The sequence below is a fragment of the Anguilla rostrata genome, chromosome 16, assembly GCF_018555375.3.
Source record: "Anguilla rostrata isolate EN2019 chromosome 16, ASM1855537v3, whole genome shotgun sequence".
Lineage (NCBI taxonomy): Eukaryota > Metazoa > Chordata > Actinopteri > Anguilliformes > Anguillidae > Anguilla > Anguilla rostrata.
In genome coordinates, this window is record NC_057948.1 from 24,123,498 (window position 1) to 24,143,001 (window position 19,504).

Sequence of the window (19,504 nt, forward strand, 5' to 3'; positions counted from 1 at the left end):
ACTCCCTCCATTTGTATTTCTGCTGATGTGTTTATTAATGTTTCAGAAACGTCTGCCTTTGGGACACCCTGATTTCTCCCAGTAATACTCTGGTACACGGTAAGCTGACTTTCCTTAATCACATGACTATCACTATCAGCCTACTTATGTAGCCTATATGATATGTATACCTCTCATTTGAGGCTTCATGACTTCATTTATAAACCTTTTAATATTAAACCTGTAGGTGATCCAAAAAAGCCCAGCTGATATTCAGCTGTATAAATTGATGTAAAACTGTAAAAAGTTGTATAATTCGCTCTGGACAAGAGAGTCTACTGGCAGCAATGTGAAAATATGCGACATATTTGGTGGTCTTGAGCGTGCTCGGTGTGTCCCCCAGCGTTCCCGTGCCACGAGAACGGCGCCACCGTGCTGCAGTACGCCTCCAAGCAGCAGCTGATCCTCTCCGGGGGCAGGAAGGGCTTCGTCTGCATCTTCGACATCCGGCAGCGGCAGCTCCTGCACACCTTCCAGGCCCATGACTCCGCCATCAAGGCCCTGGCCCTGGACTCCACCGAGGACTTCTTCATCACCGGCTCTGCCGAGGGAAACATGAAGGTGCAGCCTGCCTCGCTACTATAACCACAGCTAAAATCATTAAAACGATTCCAGTTCAATTCAAGGCTACGACATGACTATAACTGTAAAAAGAAACTAAAACAGCAGAGATAGCCATCATGCGGAGCGCTCTTTTAGACCACATGTCCAGCAATACCACAGGGTTAACCAGACACTGCTGTACGTTGTACATTTTAGCTAATGGTTAGAGTGAATGTTCCTGGTGGAAACAAGCCTTTAATGTGTTATCAGAGAGGGATGGCCAGGCATAGAAAGCTCGACAGTGTGCCCAGATTTAGGCCACTGGGCTGTGTTTTTAAAAACTGGACCTCTGTGCGTCTCTCCGCCTGCACTCACCTGGGTGTGCCGTGTGTGCCTCTGCTGTTCCGGCAGGTGTGGAAGCTGACGGGTCACGGGCTGCTGCACTCCTTCAGCTCCGAGCACGCCAAGCAGTCCATCTTCCGCAACATCGGCGCCGGCGTCATGCAGGTGGAGACCTGCCCCGGCAACCGCATCTTCACCTGCGGCGCCGACGGAACCCTGAAGATGAGGGTTCTGCCGGACCGCTACAACATCCCCGCCAGCATCTTCGACATCCTGTGAAACTTAACGGCGGAAAACCAAGAGGGCGGGGGGCAGCCACGCCCGGTCCTCTTTCAGGGGTCACTGCCTCCGTTTCCCTGACTGTGGACCCCTCCCTCCCCGAGCTGGATACATTACACCTGATTTATTTTTAAACTGAATTTGTTTCAGAATCTCTGATATGGTGTTCTTATAGGAAAGCTATGCATGTACTGTAACTGTAAATCAGTGTGAAGTCGGGCCACTGATGGAGCTCTCTAAAAGCACTCAAAGTGTGTACTGTACTGTATCTGTTGTCATTATTTGCACCTCTCAGCACTGTGGTTCAGTATCCTGTCAGCGTGTCTGTGGTCTCTGGTGTGAGTGCAGTTGTTCTTTTTTATCTGCATTATATTTATTGATTGATCCTCAGTACGCATGGCAGGGTAAATTCACCCTCGTTGCCCGTAAGTCGTTGGCTTGTGGTGAGAAGACTGCACTGATCTTGGCCAAGCAAGGTCACATCTGTCCTTACCCTGGGACAGGAGCCTGTAATGCCCAAAGTGTAGTTTTGCGTTTTTGTCCTTTTGGTGTTACTCATTAACCACTGCTAGAACATTCCACTTGACCAGAGACACAAGGATGTTTTTGTTTCTTTTTTTTTGCACAAAATTGTTTTTACATTTTTTAAAATTGTTATTTTGCAGACTGTTGTATTTATGTTTAACTTATTGCCTTTACTGTAGGAATGTAAAGAGGATTACAGTGCGCAACTCCTTTGGCTACTGTAGTTTTAAGTGGTTTATCCATAATGAATTGAACCTTTGCACACAAGCCAGGGGACAGAATTAAACCTGATTTATGATACAGACACTATACGGGGCAGTGAGAGCATACACTAAGTGCATACAGGTAGAAAGACAGGCCAATATTACCTGCTCAGGGAGAACTGGATCTCCTCAAGGTGTACTTTGGCCACTTCAGCTACAATTACAAGGTCCAAAACTGGCAGATTCTGTTTTCTGTAACATCCGTTATACTTGTTATACTTAATTGGAGAACGGAACCTGCTGGACCCCTATATTGCTGTATGAAACTTTAAAAACCAATAACCAGTTGCCTGAAATCTATACGCACTTGCTCTTTGATAAATCTGGCCATTCTAGACATATTTACAGTGAATGTCTGGCTTTGTTTGGCCAAGTAGTGAGTGGATTGGTGGTCTTAATTTAGAACATATCACTTCAGCACGGGCAAAACAGGAGAACGTAATCTTGAGTTTGTATCATACCAGCTGAACTAGCCGTACTTTGGTTAAATGTGTGGTGTTCCTGGAACAGATTTGTGTTTATGGTGAGAACCATGTCTGCTGTATGTATTTATGACTGTCTGACCAGTTGTCTTTTGCTTAGGTATCCGTGTTAGTGTGTGTGTTCATCGGAAATGCGGGAAACGCAAACACAGATTCTCCATGTGAGGTCCCAGAGAGAGAATGGCCACCTGCCATTGTTAGTTTTACCTTTGTAAGTTTAATAAATTCTTTTTATTTCACGAAAGTACTCTTGCACCTTTTTTGTGGGGAGGAAGACATGCAGACAGCCTAAATTCATATTCGAGGCGTGGGGGTAGGGATGGGTATTGTCAATGAGGTCATCCCCTGGGAAAATGACCTTCAGCTTGGAAGACAGTGGTTTTGTCTGTGTTACGAAGTCAGTTCTACTGCAATCCTAGTATCAGATTCTACATACTATTTTATAGTCTCAGGGATGTTTTTTTCTACTCCAATTACAATAAATGACAGTAATTACTCCATACAACTGCTGCATATGGATGTTACTGATCATCCACTTATATTTAGACATTAAAGTACACTCACACCGTCCACTACACCCATAAGACAATTTAGCATAAATACTTACAATAATTTTTGAAAATCTCAATAAAAGTCTGACTATAAAAAGATTGCCCATGCATATGTAAGTCCTGGGGAAAAGTTCAGTCATCAGCGAGGAAATGAACGTCGTACACTTTGACGTAGCTGCTGTCCCAGACGTACAGGTGTTTGTTTTTTGGGCTGTAGGACAGCATGGCCAGGACACCCCCGGGCGACCGCAGGTCAAAGGTCACGCTGACAGGCTTCTGTTTCAGCAGGTCGAAGGCGTACGTCACCTTGGTGTCCTTAGTGTCGGTGATGTAGAGGACCCCACACGCGATGAAAGCGTTCCCAGCCTTGGTGCGGGGATAGCTGGTGTTGATGTAGGAGGTAATAGAGAACGTCTTCTCGTCCAGCTGAGCCACCCTGATGGTCTCATCCAGGCTTGAAGCGAACACCAACCACAAGCCATTTTCGTCCACCGCCAATTTGAAGTAGGTCTTGGAGTTGTTCAGGAGATAGGTGAGGTTGTGGTACAGGGAGTTCTCAATGGCCAGGGTGTGCAATCTCTTACTGTGCAGGTTGAATCTGTAAAGCAACATGCAATGATGGCAATAAAAATGCAGATGACATGTTCTGTCATGCTAGTAATGCAAATTGAATGAAAATAATGAGTAGCAGTCAAACCAGGCAAAACGGTGTACATTTTGACACAGCTCGCCTCAGCTTACCTGGCGATCTCCATTGTCCCGGCGATGTGGTAGTAGATGGAGCCGTTGTGCACGATGTGGCCGCAGCCGAAGAAGAACTTCCGCACATCGATGGTTTGGCTGGTGCTGTTCTGAAACGAGGCTATGCTCCAGTATTCCTTCACATCCCGGCCTTAAGGACAACAGACAGGCCATAAAATAGTGACAAGTGATAAACAACTGCTATGAGCAGTGTACTAATTTATTTATGCTGTATTTATTCAGGAGAGAACTTCATTGAGATTATCGTCTCAAGGGGAACATGGCCAAGAAGGCAGCAAACACCAATACAAATGCACAAACATGCACAAGACTACATTAAAATGGCAAACAGTTCAAACAAATCCTTAAGCCTTGCTCTTAAAACAGATATAGTCAGTTTAACTGTATACTTCTTGTACAAAAGAAAAGCGCTTGACTGAAACTGGGAAAGAGTGCCCACTCCAATTTCACAGGCTGGGCCTTACAAAATACAGATTGCTAGCTAAAAAGTTGCAAAATACAAGAAATGTACATGTACCACAGCTGTATCCTTTATACAGCAATTTTATAAGGTACCTGAGAAGTGGTCAGCCACCCAGATTCTCTCATCATCCTTCAGAGCTGTGTCTTGCATCCACGCCCCGAATGTGGTCTCCATTTTGGAAATATTTCTGGGATTTGTAATGGATTTGACTATGCATTCTATCAGACAGAAAAAAACATCTCAGACCAAACAAAAGGTACAGAAAATAAGCTTCATAACTGAGTGAAACCTGAGCAACACCAAACAAGAGTATAATCAGAACTTGTACCTGCTTTCTTTGACAGGATTTCCTGTGCCTTCCCAGCAGCTTTTTCAGACGAGGTGGCATCATTTGGCACAGCGTACGACAGGCCTGAGGGAGAAGCTTCAGAATTAAGCATCTCATTTACTGTTTGAAATGTTCCAAAATCTCCACATCAAGACCTGTGCTCAGGACAGAAAACCCCCAAACGGACTCCTCTACATGCCGTGTACACAGTGTAAATATGTAGCTTTTCTGCCTCTGCTTAATTCAAATGATATATAATTACCAGAAATATTAGGAAAAACTGATGTTTTGACAAAATAATATGTATGGCTCAGACCTTCATTCAACTTGTTCAAAGGTCAGGTCAGTAACATTCTCACAATGCCAAAAAAACAAGACAAATTGGCCTCGTCCAATATCCTAAGTTTTCAATGCCTAACCGTCCCTGTTGGAATGGTCTCTGTGTGTGAGGTTATAGTGAGAGGACGCGGAGGAATTGCTGGCCTGGACTCACCCACAGCTGTCTGGACCCTCTGCAGATGGGCTCTGTGCGTTCTGTTCCTGGGGGGTCCGCGGGGGCCAGGCGGCCCTGGGGGACCGGGGGGCCCAACAGGACCGGGAGGGCCAGGGGGACCCACTGGACCTGGAGGGCCTTCCAAAAATACGCCACAAAAAACAGGTAAATGCTAGGGCAGTGTTGAAAAGTGTTGCCCTTGGCAACCAAAGTCTGCTGGTCCAGGAGAACTGCTGCTAGTGATCCCTGGAGAAGGGTTCAATCTGCTTCACTACAATGTACAGCTGTTTGACTGCCTATGTGATGAAGCTGCAATGTTAGTTCAGCATGTCACACAACTGAGCGCTACCTTTCCAAATTTTGGTATGATTCTTATCTTGTATTTTACAGTCTTTTTTCTGTTCTTTTCCAAAATGACACCTGTTTTCACTTCCTGTAATGATGCCACTTCTGTTGTAACCTTCTACAATTCCATTATCTCTGACCTCACCTATTAACATGACATCACTGGAGTTCCCTCTGACTGCACATTCTAATAATGCATCATCTCTGATCTCACCTTCTGATATCACATCGTTGGAGGTCTCTCCTTTTTCCCCTGGGGGCCCAGGCTCCCCAATGGCTCCTGGATCTCCCTTTTCCCCTGGTGGGCCAGGGGTACCTGAGAAACAATATGTTTCTGAACATCAGTGGAAAAGACTCTGTGGAATAATGGCCAGCCATCCACAGTGTCATTACCTGGACAGAGGGCTGTTCTGTACCAGTACCACTCACATATATTCATCACAAACTGCCCACTAATTCATGCTACCAGACAAATTGCATTCCAAACCCCCAAACACTGTCTTGGTTGCTACAGCAATAAATTCCTATTATTCTGAATCCATCATACTTCAGTATTGTATTGCTCTTCAGTACTGTATTACATCTCAAAGTGTGCAGTTAATGCTGCAAAATTTGGCTTAGCAAAGCTGACACTGGTGATCCTATGGATTTTCGCTAACATTTGGAATGTTATATGGTCTCTAATTTAACCTGATGAATAATTACAGGAAGGACAGTTTCAAAAAAAGTAAATGAATTATTTTCATCCAAACGTCTAAAGGACACTGGGTAATTTGCTCTGCACTGATGAACAGGCAGTTAAGCCACAAAACACTGGCCTTCCCCAAAGGTCCATTCATTCCCCATCTAACAGGCAAATTTGTCCCCTGCTGTAATAATCCCATGAAAGCTCTATTATATTTGGACAAACATTTACTCAATATTCTATAACCAAAAATCCAAAAACTTCCACAAAAAAAGAGAAAAGCTTCATTGTGCGTCACTTTTTCCTTTTCAGCTCTGAGCTGATGAAGTGATAAAGCATCAGGGGAAGACGAACAGTGGGCGCATGGAAAATTCTGTCATTTTCCATTCATTCAATAAACCCTCTGAAATCCCTGAATAATCAGAGAGGAGGGTGAGTCACACACTTTTCATTTCCTATCATATGACACATTGTCTGGAAGACACCACCCATAATTGATTTTACAAAATGGAACGTCTTGGAAACAAATATGTTACTCCTTATTAATTATGATATTAAAAGTAATTGAAGGTAGCTAATAAGTGACAAGATTTCTAGTCTGGTTGGTTTAAGAATTGTGATCAAAAGCGACAAAATTTTATTGTACTGCACATGACTAATGCTATGTTCACTATGCAATAACAGGCAGGTAAACGTGTGTTCTTTATGCTGTAACAGGAAGGTAAAGGTGTGTTCTTTAAGCAGTAACAGACAGGTAAATGTGAGTTCTTTATGCAGTAACAGCAGTAAGGTGTGTTCTTTGCAGTAACGGCAGTAAAGTGTGTTCTTTAAGCAGTAACAGGCAGGTAAAGGTGTGTTCTTTAATCAGTAACAGGCAGGTAAAGGTGTGTTCTTTATGCTGTAACAGGCAGGTAAAGGTGTGTTCTTTAAGCAGTAACAGGCAGGTAAAGGTGTGTTCTTTATGCAGTAACAGGCAGGTAAAGGTGTGTTCTTTATGCAGTAACAGGCAGGTAAAGGTGTGTTCTTTAAGCAGTAACAGGCAGGTAAAGGTGTGTTCTTTAAGCAGTAACAGGCAGGTAAAGGTGTGTTCACTATGCAGTAACAGGCAGGTAATGGTGTGGTTCAGGTGATGGGCAGGTGAGTAAGCGCAGGTAAATTCACCTCTCCTCCCACGTTTTCCCTGTTCTCCAGGCTCTCCCTTAGGCCCAGGCATCCCATCAGTTCCATTAAATCCCGGTATTCCCTCAAGCCCAGGCAAACCTGCAGCAGATGTACAAAACGGTCATATACACAGTAATGCTTACATTATAATAATGCTTATAGATGTTCACTACAGGGCACTATACTCAAACTTAGCATACTGCATTTCAAGAAATGATGGCTCAAATTCAGGCAACCTTCAGCAACCTTTGCCCTAGTCTCGCATAGCCAGACCTATCTCCAAACTTCGTTTTAGTGCTGTGCCAGTGCTGGAGAAAAGCTCTGGCTCGACCCACTATCATTCCGGTATAGGGGGAAAAAATGCTCTGGCTTGTTTGTATTCCTTTAAACCAATCACAATCATCTTGGGCGGCGCTAAGCCCAGGATGCAGAGACGGCGCCCTTGCAAAAACGGTAACACGCAGATAGCGGAAGGGGAGGAGAATTCCGACTGAAATAGTCGGCCAATGGCAGGCTTATACCCACAGTCTACATCCTGTGAGTCAGACTACCTTTGACCTAAACTTTTATTTAAGGATTTGAGTGATTTTTCTTTGATCAAATTTTTTATTTATTTATTTTTTAATCTAAACACAATACTACTGGCCTAAGCCATAGTAAATAAGTATAGATTTCCTGATCAGTAGCAGTGAAGTGGCTTTTCTCACCAGGTGGTCCTGGAGGCCCTGCAAAATAAATAAATAAATAAACAAATAAACAAATAAAATAAAACACAAGGAGGTCAACAAGATGTTAAAAAAAATATGCAGTTAAAATTTCTAACGCTGCATCACCATGTAAATGTTCATAGTGCTGTGAAAAAAAAATTATTTGTGTATTTGTCACACTGAATGGTTTCAGATCAGGACTTTGACTAGGTCACTCCAAAACTTTCATTTTGTTTCTTTTCAGACATTCAGATGTGGACTTGCTTTTGTGTTTTAAATCATTGTCTTGCTGCATAATCCAATTATGCTTTAGCTTCATCTCACAAAGAGATTACCAGAAAATTTCCTCAAGAATCTGGAGCAGAATTCATGGTTCCTTCAAAAATTGCAAGTCGTCCAGGTCCTGAGGCAGCAAAGCATCCACACACAATCACAATACCACGACTATGCTTGGCTGTTATGTTCTTACTATGAAATTCTGTATTTGCATTACGCCAGACATAATGGAACCAATGTTCCACTTTGGACTAACTGTCCATGGAACATTATCCCAAAAGGCTTGGGGATCATCCAAGTCCTTTTCTGCATGTGAAATGAACATTGATGTTTCTCTCATTTAGCAGTGGTTTCCACCTTGCCACTCTCCCATGAATCCCATTTTGGCCCAGTCACTTTCTTATTGTGGAGTCATGAACACTGACCTTAGCTGAGGCTAGAGAGGCCTGCAGTTCTTTGGGTGTTCTTCTGGGATCTTTTGTGACTTCCTGGATAAGCTGTTGCTGTGCCCTTAGAGAAATTTTGGCAGACCTACCACTCCTGGCAAGATTCCCCACTGTTATAATTATTACAATTGGAGATAGTGGCCTCCCTGTGGTTTGGCGGAGTCCCGGAGCCTTAGAAATGGCTTTGTAACCCTTTCCAGACTGATATATTTCAACAATTTCTTTTCCTCATCCTCATCTCTTCTGGTATTTCCTTCAACCATGGCATAGTGCGCTTGTAGTGGTGCTTGTTTGTGGTGACTTCTTCACTCTGATGGTAAGTTTCAATATGAGTGAGGTTTAGATTCAACAGTGCTGGCTGCAATCGTGCCTGTCTGTGTTCAATCAGCTGGATCTAATTATCAATTCAATTTGGTTAATTGGTCGATTGAGTAACTAAGTGGGCAATAACTTTTTTCACATGGGTCAAATAAGTGATTGATAACTTATTTATTTTTTCATTAAATAAATGAAAAACTAGTTTAATTAAAAATTTGTTATGTGTTTACTCTGTTTCCTTTTGTATAATATTGCTTTTTTTATTTTTTGAACCCATTTAGTGTGACAAATATGCAGAATAGAGGAAATCAGGGAAGGCAAATACTTTTCATAGCACTGTGGGGGGAAAAGCTAGAAACATGGAAATTCACTTATACAGTAGACAAATTAACATAATGTCAAATAAAAGAGTCATGTTTTGTATTTGGTTGCATATCCAGATATGCAACACTATCCAGATGATGTTGATAAGTTACAGACCTCAGGAAGTTCTAGCATGCAAATGATATGCAACCAAATACAAAACATGACTCTTTTATTTGACATTATGTTAATTTGTCTACTGTATAAGTGAATTTCCCTGTTTCTAGCTTTTCCCCAAACAGTTCACTGCAGCAAAAGTAAATGAGCAAATGGTGGCACAGGAGGTCTCAGGAGTGCATTTGTTTAATTCTTGCTCATTTTCTGACCAATGATTTGTTGTTAAGACCATTAAAAGCTTAATATTTTGCCATTTTTTTGCCCAGGAGTGTGTGTGTGTATATGTATATATATATATATATATATATATATAAAATATGCATGTTGTATACTGCCAAATCATGATGTTTGCATTCAGAAATATAGAAATATACAGTGCATGTGAATACCAGAATAATACATCATGTTTATGTTTATAAATACATAGTAAGGTGCATGTACAAAATACATCCAGATCATGTTACTCATGCTGATGAATAGTTATTAATTGTGATTGTATGTACATGCTTCTTCAGAAGGTATCTTGTTTTATGAAGTGAACAAAACCGTAGAAATGAATGAATACAGATATTCTGGCAGATACCTGTCAAGCAGATTCCATTGGTGCTGTTACAGAGATCCACTAAGACCCGGACCTACAAACAAACAAATAAATTTTACTCACTTACAATAAATATTGATGAATGACACTGAAAGATGGTAGTGTGATATCATAGGAACATGTGATTTCAGGAATACATTTTGGAAGTAGAAGTTTCAGCCTTCGTACAGCACCATACAGACGTGAGCAATGAAAAATTCACCAATGATTAGTTGAAAGGATTTTTTAAACAAATCAATTCTTAGAAAGATGTGCCAATGTCAAAACAAACTCCGAATCAACCTAACAAGAAAAGAGGCCATGTGTACCATTTTATTTCTCCTTCGAAAAAAAACAACCAAAAAAAAAAAAAAATAAGATAAGATAAAATCTTGAATAAGATTTTCCATCATGGATTCTCACTCACTTGTCCACAGACAGAATGCACTGGAATTCTGCAGGAGGCCCTATTACAGCCAACCCAGCCTGAAGGCCCAGAGATGGAGGCGTTTGTGATGGAGTTCACTGGCCACTGACTGCTAAACCACAGGCTCGACTCTGATGCGTTTAGCAGACAATTTACTTTGGATTATCCCTCGCCAGGTTTAATTTAACATCCCAGAAAGGCTTTCTGTACACAAAACTGCCTGTTTTTCATAAATAAAAACTTTTTAAAAATGCTGGGGTAGACATAAGACTGCAAAAAGAAACACATACTGTATATAGACAAAAATCTGCTTTAAAATAATACTTTTTTTTTTTCCAAGTCAGTACAATAGAGTACAAGCTCTGGCTTTTTCACAAATAAAGACTAAACCGTTCGCTAGAGCATATCGAATAAGAGGTTGAATGACATGATCACACATCTATATTTAGAATGTATAATGCATATGAACAGTTATACATTTACACTTATACAATTATATATCATTCTCATTCTCACAAACACACAGCATATACACACAATTACACAAACAGACATACATAAACATACAAATATACATGTACAATACGTACACTTACAGACATACATTCAGGGTCAAGCATGTCCACACGTATACATACCTATACCCACACATCGACTCATACACACACGCAATTGCAGAAATGCACCCCCACAGGCTCACATACATATTCATACACACACAAGCACGCATGCACGCACGCATACATGCACACACGCACACACACATGTACACACGTATGCACGCACGCGCACACACACACACACACACACACACCCACGTACACACGTATGCACGCACGCGCACACACACACACACACACGTACAGTGTCTGTTCCTTACTGGGACCATGGAGTAAGTCATCATCATCATCATGTCCTCTTGCTGTTCCCCATGCGGGGGGCCCTGTGGCCCCCACGGGCGCTGGCTCCTCTTGCTCCGGGGATTGTGGTGGTGATGACGTTTGGCCCTCTGCCGCTCGGCGAGGGGAGTCACCTCGGACAGGAACTCCACCACGGCCCTCTCAGAGATCTCCCGCACCTGCGCATCCAACTGCAGCAGCTGCGCAGTCAGCTGCGTCTGCCGCAGGAGCAGGACGACCAGCCCGGCCGAGCTCAGCACAGTCAGAGTGCACAGCCCCAAAAGGAGGACCCTCATTCTCCAGGACGGTCCCTCCCCACCCTCCCTCATCCCTCTATCTGTCTCACTCTTTCCCCCTTCTTTCAACATTCAGCCAATCAGATCCAGCACCCAAAAAATCACCACGGCTATCAGGGCAAACCAGATCCCAAATATTCACCACAGCTATCGGGGAAAACAAGAACCTCAATATCCTACGCACACCTAAAACCAGTTCCCAAAATATTCACCACAAATCAGAAACCAGCAACCAAACAAGCACACCCAACCAGAAACAAGCACTCTAATAATCACCACAGCGATCTGAGCACACCAGCATCAAAGCATTTACCACAGCTATCCAGGTACACCAACACCACACGAACCAGATGCAAGAACCCAAAATATTCACCACAAGCCAGAAACCAGAACCCAATATATTTACCACACATCGGACACTAACATCTTCACCACATGTCAGAAACCCGTAGGCTAAGTGTTCACCACAGCAGCTTGACAGAGAACACTACAGGTCCGGCGATTTTTATCCGATGTGCACGTTCCCCTGGCTGGACAGGCGGGCTAATAACAAACACAGTCCTTGTTCTCCCATAAAAGTCAAACGGACTCTGCGTTGCGCAACTCGTGTCCCTCTGCGCGAGAGAGCTCCAAGCCTGTGTAGCCGCTCCATTTATATTCAGAAGGGTCCTGTTTTTTTTTGTGTGCGCCCTAATCTTATGCACGGCAACTGTAGCCGTGGGCCGCATCTGACATGATTCACATTCGCGGGGCAGGCGATGGAGTGGAAGGGCCCAGAAAGGGACTCGGGGGGGGGGGAAAGTGTTACGCCGCTTTTCCACACGATGACCATTTCCACACAAACTCAACCTCGCACGCGCTGCAAAACAGTGCTTCAAAAGAGGAGGAATGACAGCGCGTTACAGTGGATGCAGCCGGCATGCTGTGGCAAAAAGGGATGACTTTGGCAGCCAGTGAAATCTATCTCCTTTTGAGCCTTACTCACAGCACTGCATTCATCTGGGAAGGTGATCACGACAATTGCATTGCTTCAGATGATTCACTGTCACAATTTAATTTATCATGATACCTTACTCTACAACATTGAATATCACTTCCACGTTTGTGTAGACCCGTTTCATAAATATAGTATCTCTGAATCTCAGAAACGGTTTCAGAAAGCCAAAGTTCCACTCCATAAGGAACTGGGAGAGTGAAATCTGGATTCATTAATGTGTTTACTTTTATAATGTATGAAAAATAGTCAGCATCCATAGGAAAGGGATCCAAAGGAAAAAACTATGATGACAAAAACTTCAGTATATCATAAATATGGTAACAAAAAAGCACCATGATTTTAAAATGTACATGCAAAGTTTATGCATTCTACCAAACATGATTTTCAAGAGACCATTGCCACATTACCAATCATCCCCAGATTTTTAAACAAGTGAAAGCACTTTCCCTTGAATGTCAGGGTGAATCAGCATGTCCCTGGAGAAAGAGAGGGAAACAGCTAAAACTGCTTAGACACCTCTCAGAGCCCCAGGCAGGCAGAGGGGAGAACACCCTAACCTCCCGTCAACAAGGCCCGGAAAGCACCCCCATCTCTTAAAGATGACCCAATTCTCTAGCCCCCTTCAGTGGTATTCAGGAGAGATCTGCCTGACATGCTGAACTCCTGCACAGGAGCGCATGGGTGCGATTCTCTCTAGGGGGAGGTCACAGCTCCTAGAAAGAAGGGATTTGTCCATTGACTGCATGTTTTGGGGTTTTCTGCTTGATGTGGAAATTAGACAGAAATTTCTCAGCTGAAAATGTTTGTGAAACAAGTGAAAGCTCCCACAGCACTGCGTGGGCACCGTGAGCACTGTGAAGTGTGTGTGTGTGCCTGGCGCATATTTCTACCACAGAATATACCACCCAATTAACCTTTTAATTGCATATTTATGCTGGTCACCCATTCATAAATATTCTTAAGTGTTGTACATATCTAAATGAGGGCAGTGTCCTGTAATACTAAACTGCTGGTGTGCTAATGCTGACAGAGTCAAGTCATAGTCACAGCAAAATAAAAGTACAGTGCAAGTTCACATTTGCCAGTTAAAAATGAAAGGTAAATATAAATATTTGTTCATATAGAAAGTAGTAAATGCATGGCACATTCTACCAAGACTCACAGTGAAGTTAGAGACAGTGCTTAAAATGAGGCTTGGCACAGTGCTGGGTGACTGTGGGGGAAGCCTAGATGGCCTGAGTGGTCTATTCTCGTGGTTACAGTTTGCTACATTCATACCCTTTATGACCACAAAACATTTCATTAGTGGAGAAAGAATTTCAAAGAGTGTGCGAAGCGATATTTTCTGTAATCTGAAGTGGGCTTCTAGAAGCATGCAAGTGGAAATCTGTGTGAGAAAGCTCACTCTCGGTAACATTTCCTTTATTATTAAGACGTGCTTGCCTTGAGGCTGTAGGTCACTGGCAGAAAAAGGATTTGAATCTTTTTTTTTATTATTCTTGTGAAAAGTGAGTTTGGTAAATGGAGCAGGGATCAAATTGGAATTACATGCTGGCTTTTCTCCCCATTCAGTACAGCAGCTCTGAGATACAGGAAACAGCCCCATCAGACAGACCTGTAAGCCTTCTTACCCAAAACCGTGTAACAACATGAGACTTTCATGTTCCACATTGACAGAAGTTCAAGACACGCTATAACTGGGGTTCAAACATCCTGCAATTCTCCTTTCGCATATTTATACCCACCTATGTTGCCTTTTTGCCTTAAATGGGGTCCCCAACCCTGGATTTTGGGACATCTTTTCTCAACAACCAGTTCAGGGTTCTTGTTATTTCAAGCTCTCTAAGCCACCTCTAGGAGGTGAAAAAAAACCACCTGTAAAACTATTAGAAATGGTTCCTGCATTTATTGGTACAATTTGGTAGTTAATTATACTGCATTTCAAGTTTACATGCAACCTTTGACACTCTAAGAATACTTAGACACACGACATTAGAATTCCCTTAATTGTATAAAAGAATTGCAAATACTCAAATTATGCGATAATCCCTCATGCAATTAAGGGGATTGTACTCTATTATCATTATCCTACATGGTTTTTGCCTATCTGTGCCGACAGAACTGAGAAATAAAATTTTGAAAAGCCATTAATACCACTATTCCTGTAGAATGACCCCCTTACAATGTGTAAAACCTTCAGTATAGGCTATATCTGCCCCCAATTCTGCCATTTACAATTTGTAACCCTTCAAATATAAGGAGACATCACGCTGAGTCAACAGTGGCAGTAAAAGCCGGACTGACCAAAGTCACACAAAGTCTCCACCTGAGCCCTGTTTTGAGCCAGGAGAAACCCTGCAGTTAAGACCCAAGAAACCAACTGAGGTGGATAAACTGTGTAATCAACTGCTGTAATAAATACATTGGGTTGTGGGTGAGCTAGCAGTCTCTGGCTCTCTAGGACTAGGGTTGGACACGAAATGCCTTCATACTGAAAGCAGTAGACAAGTAATTCCAGCTTTTTAGTTCATTCAAATAAAACTTTTTTGAATGATGTTCCTATGATGTAATAATGGGTGACTTATCCTGTCCCCACGGTAAGGACAAATAGAGACACAGAGCACAGCATTTGCTTCATTTTGAAACAAGGGCATTTTTGAGGATAAAGTGCAGTTGTCAATTTAACAATTATCCCCTCCGTTAACATTTAATGCATTCTATTGTTCGTGAGAACTGTTCAAAAGTAAATTGCCCAGCAATTGAAAACTGAAAAACTATGGTATTAGTGGCACGAATGAGCTGTATGGGCAATAGAGGGCCCAAAATGATTCTGAAAATAACTTCCATTATCAGAGCGTTTTAAGGATGTTTTGATGCCCGACATGTAAATTCAGTTCACGGAAAACTCATTTTGCCAGAGGGAGGATGTTTGAGTGTGACATAACCATGAATAGCCTTATTATTTAGCTACCCTCAGCTAGATTGCTTATCATTCTGAAATCGAGGCATATTAGGTTTTTGACCCAAGAATTTTGTCTGCGGTTTCTTCATCCTTTTCGATTAACATGTAACACTGTGGACAATTTGTGCATAAATATGTGCATTTTCTTGTTTTAGGATGAGTAAGTTTTAGAGCAGTGTTAACTCTGAATGAAATGCATTACATTATGTTTTTAACTAGATTTTTTAAACAAATTAGGAGATAAGGGCCTGGGATTCGGTCCACAAGGCTTTTGTTATTGCTGCCTCATGATTAAATGCAAGCGTTTTTACAGTTTAACAAGTTCAATCGTCACCCTAATGAACTTGCAACTGTGTCACTGAATCAAAGTTAGGAGTCATGAGTCAATGCTATGGAGAAAACATAAATTCTATCCAGGCCAAAGTCTGTGTGACAACTGTTACCCAGACACAGAAGCAGAGAACGACGTGTATTTGTAACATTGAGACTGTTGAGACTTCTATTTTTAAATGGGGTTATATGGAAGATAGCTGTACTCTAACTTCATCTTGGCAGTCACATTAACTGTGCGAAAGGCCCTTCACAGCCACCTACACAGGCGAAGGCAGATGTCTGTCCAGCTGGTAGCCTATTCATTTTGACAGCTGCTCAACAACAGTAACAATATTTTTCAGCGGCTGCGACAGCTGGGTGTTGAGGTGGTGGTGGGTGGAGAGAACAATAGTGGGCACAGCATTAGCATGCGTCAACGTTTCACCCCGACTGTGGAGGTGCACGCTGTGGGCGACGCGTCCATTCCAGCCGCGGCTGAGCGACGTTGGAGTCATGGCGGCGGGTGGACTGTGGGCCAGCTGACTTGCGACGTCGAGCTTACTCATCCAGGACCTCTCACACGCCCATGGTTCTGTACGCAATCTGCAGAATGCGTTCAGCGATACTCATCAATCGGTGGTCTGGTCTGTTGTGCGTAGGCCTACAGATTCTTTCTTCAATGGACGGTATGTCTACTTCAAATTTTTAACAGATGTGTCTAATTGGAGGTTTTTAACAGATGCGATCAACGACTGAATGATGCAGTTAGTTCTGATTAAAAACAACTTTTCTGAAGCACCGTTAGGACTGAAAACAAATGACAGATTTCACTCTATATATAGCACAAACCTTCAGTTTCACTAGATATAACCCATTTGCATTCTTCTCATCTCTCCACGGACTACGTTTTTAATTTTTAATTTTTTTTCATAAACTTCGGAATGTCAAATCACATTTGTATGCCTGTCCAGTCATTGAAACATGCTCTGGTAATTCAGGACAGCACACGCTGTCCTGGCTTGCAGTCAGCCATCGCATTTTCTGCTGTCCGTACGTTACTGTGACAGAGTGATGCCGGCACCTTGCAGTATCTCATTCGAACAGAGGGGGCACTGTTTAGTATCAGGAGCAGGGGGCATTAGAATTAAGAATGAAACCCCTTCCCTTTACCATACTAAAGTCATTTACAGACATCTGGTTGGATACACACCTACATTGATAAAGAAATCCTAAGTCAATTAAAGTTGCAGCTTTATACCTCATTTTTACTGCTCGTTTCCAACATCCTCAGCTTTTTCTGTCCTCATGATGGTAAAAAAAAATCTAAGAATTCAAATTTTCATCTGTTATATAATGGCAATGAGCTGAGGGCTGATATTATGAAAGTTAATAACATGTTCAAAAGTACACAGTGCTGCCATTGGGGGGGGGGGGGGGGGTATAGGTCTGTCGTTTGGACAGAGCAGGGGGTCGTCATGGTAATAACAGACTGAATTCTGGATTTGTTCTGAGGATCTTTTGGAGAGCCACTCTCCTTAGCAACAGCAGCGAATGGCAGAATTCCTCATCCCTGCGTCCTTTGATCTGCACTGGCTCTGAGCCCACCCTCTATGAAAAGTGCCCTCGCACACGTGCACACGCGCAAGCGCGCACGCACACAGACACACACACAAATGCTTATGCACACACATACACGCATACACATGCATACACGCACAGATACAAAGACATATACTGAATTATGTGAACTTTAAACTTTAACAAATCCCTCATCATACCCTGTCCTCAAAATCACTGTCAGTAAGACAATTCGCTGCCAAATCTATAAAAAATAATTTTGAATATCAAAAGAATTAGGTTGAATCCTGCCTCTGGGAAACTCCCTATTTTATCTGCAAAACATGAGGTCAACAGCAAGTCCAGTATGAAATGTATTCAAGTTCAGAGATTTGGTATTGTACACAGAACATGCAGTGCATGTGGACAAAGCATGCTTTGAATACATCTGACATACCGTCCAGGAGAAATTACATTAACATGTATTAGAGCATTAAGCACAGGAAATGGGTTTCACTAGCCTCACACTGAGAGTGATTAATACAGACACAGAGGAAATATAGCCATTGCTCATGCACGCATTCATACATACTAGGACTCTGAAACAGCCTCTCTTGTCAGACAGGATTCTCTGCTCCAAGACCCATAGAGCCAGCATTGTACAAGATGCCATTCTCCACAAAGACCTCCAACTGAACACTGGAAATTCCTTCCTGGAGAGTGTAGGCGTTAAGTGAATTCACAAAGTTCTTTTTATTCTGATAAGCGGACACAAAGACTCTGACCACACAGAAAGCCTTATTGTAACGGTATAATGGCTGAACAATGAAGAGAATGGCGGCCAATTACTAGAAAGGTACATCCAGTGGGACGAGAGACAAAATGAGATTATGTCTGGGCTGTGGGAAAACAACAAAGAAGCTGGAAGATAATACATCGGATATGATTCATGTGAAGATCAATGCAAAAATAGCGTAGCTGCAGATATTCAGAAATGACTGTGCTCATCACATCTGTGACTGTTCTGGGCTGCTAGGTCGCACATCCTGATAAGGCATGAAAATGGCCAACAGCCTGCCAGGGCACGCCAGGGCACATTGGTTGTACAATCACCCAGAGAGAGAGGGATTCAGTTAGCAGGGTTGTCTCTGATCTCATCGAGTAAGTGCAGCTCCTCTTTCGATGCAGTGACTGCACAGCTAAGCAGATGGACTAGAGAACCCAATAACTTGTGCTCTCTCCCAAACTGACAGGCTTACAGGGTTGGTAGATTCCGGAATGTCTGGTTCTCAAATGACTTGTAGAGGTCCGCTTTGTGGTTCCGACTGCACAATATAGCAACCACAAAACCCCCAACTCCCCCACCACCCCCCCTCCCCCCCCAGCCCACCACTGGTCTGACAGCTCTTCAGTTCTGGCTACTCTTCAGTTCATGATTAAGCTTCCAGCTGTGCATTATGTTCAGTTTTAACAAATTTTAATTCTGGCAATCCTACTTACATCTACAACTGGGCATTTCAGCTTAGCAGAAAAGACAGGCCTGGATGAAATAAATATGTGCCTGTTCTGATTCCTGCATTAACTTTGTATTATAATAGTCCCATTACCCTTTCACAGGCAGACTACTTTGCGTAGATCACTACGTAGAGAATGCAGAACTCCCAACTGCTAGAAAGAAACCCTTGCTCAGCTCTGCCACCTTGTGGAGCTGAGCATTATTTCAATGACTAACAAACTTGTATCCACTCCTCCAGAACACCTGCTTTATGTGAGGTATTTTTAACCACTTGCTCCATATTTCTCCACTGAATGAACTCCATTAGTGCCCCAATCTGCTTCATTTATTTAGTCTCCCAGGGACGGGGATACAAACACGGCTTATCTGCATATCAGTCAGACAGAGGCAGATGTGTCCCAGTGAAATACGGAGGAGCTCACTGCGGAGAACCCACAGGCAGGGGGTTTGGAGGGAAACCCTTTAAAAGT

General features: G+C 42.7%; 2 protein-coding genes across 2 annotated transcripts in view; one reads left to right on the top strand and one right to left on the bottom strand.

The window, feature by feature from the left end:
* LOC135242328 (dmX-like protein 2) overlaps positions 1–2,717 on the top strand; it is a 50,133-nt gene extending 47,416 nt beyond the window's left edge. The window contains exons 42-44 of the mRNA XM_064313358.1: positions 47–99; positions 383–600; positions 994–2,717. Of these exons, the coding sequence (XP_064169428.1) occupies positions 47–99; positions 383–600; positions 994–1,203 (481 nt within the window). The 3' untranslated portion in view covers positions 1,204–2,717. The remainder of the gene's footprint in view (positions 1–46; positions 100–382; positions 601–993) is intronic.
* On the bottom strand, positions 2,436–16,913 carry LOC135242324 (gliomedin-like). Its single transcript, XM_064313353.1, has 10 exons — positions 11,376–16,913; positions 10,072–10,123; positions 7,969–7,986; positions 7,262–7,360; positions 5,630–5,731; positions 5,071–5,208; positions 4,578–4,661; positions 4,342–4,467; positions 3,766–3,916; positions 2,436–3,622 (listed from the first exon to the last, which is right to left on the bottom strand). Exons 1-10 carry the CDS (start codon positions 11,760–11,762, stop codon positions 3,157–3,159), a joined length of 1,623 nt encoding a protein of 540 aa, XP_064169423.1. The 5' UTR covers positions 11,763–16,913; the 3' UTR covers positions 2,436–3,156.
* Between the last annotated feature and the right edge of the window lie 2,591 nt (positions 16,914–19,504).

Coding starts and splice junctions, on each gene's coding strand:
- LOC135242324 (XM_064313353.1), bottom strand. CDS start 11,762: ATGTTGAAAGAAGGGGGAAAGAGTGAGACAGATAGAGGGATGAGGGAG. Junction 5,732..7,261: donor GGGAAAACGTGGGAGGAGAG/GTGAATTTACCT, acceptor ATTGTTTCTCAG/GTACCCCTGGCCCACCAGGG. Junction 4,662..5,070: donor GAGGGTCCAGACAGCTGTGG/GTGAGTCCAGGC, acceptor CTTCTCCCTCAG/GCCTGTCGTACGCTGTGCCA.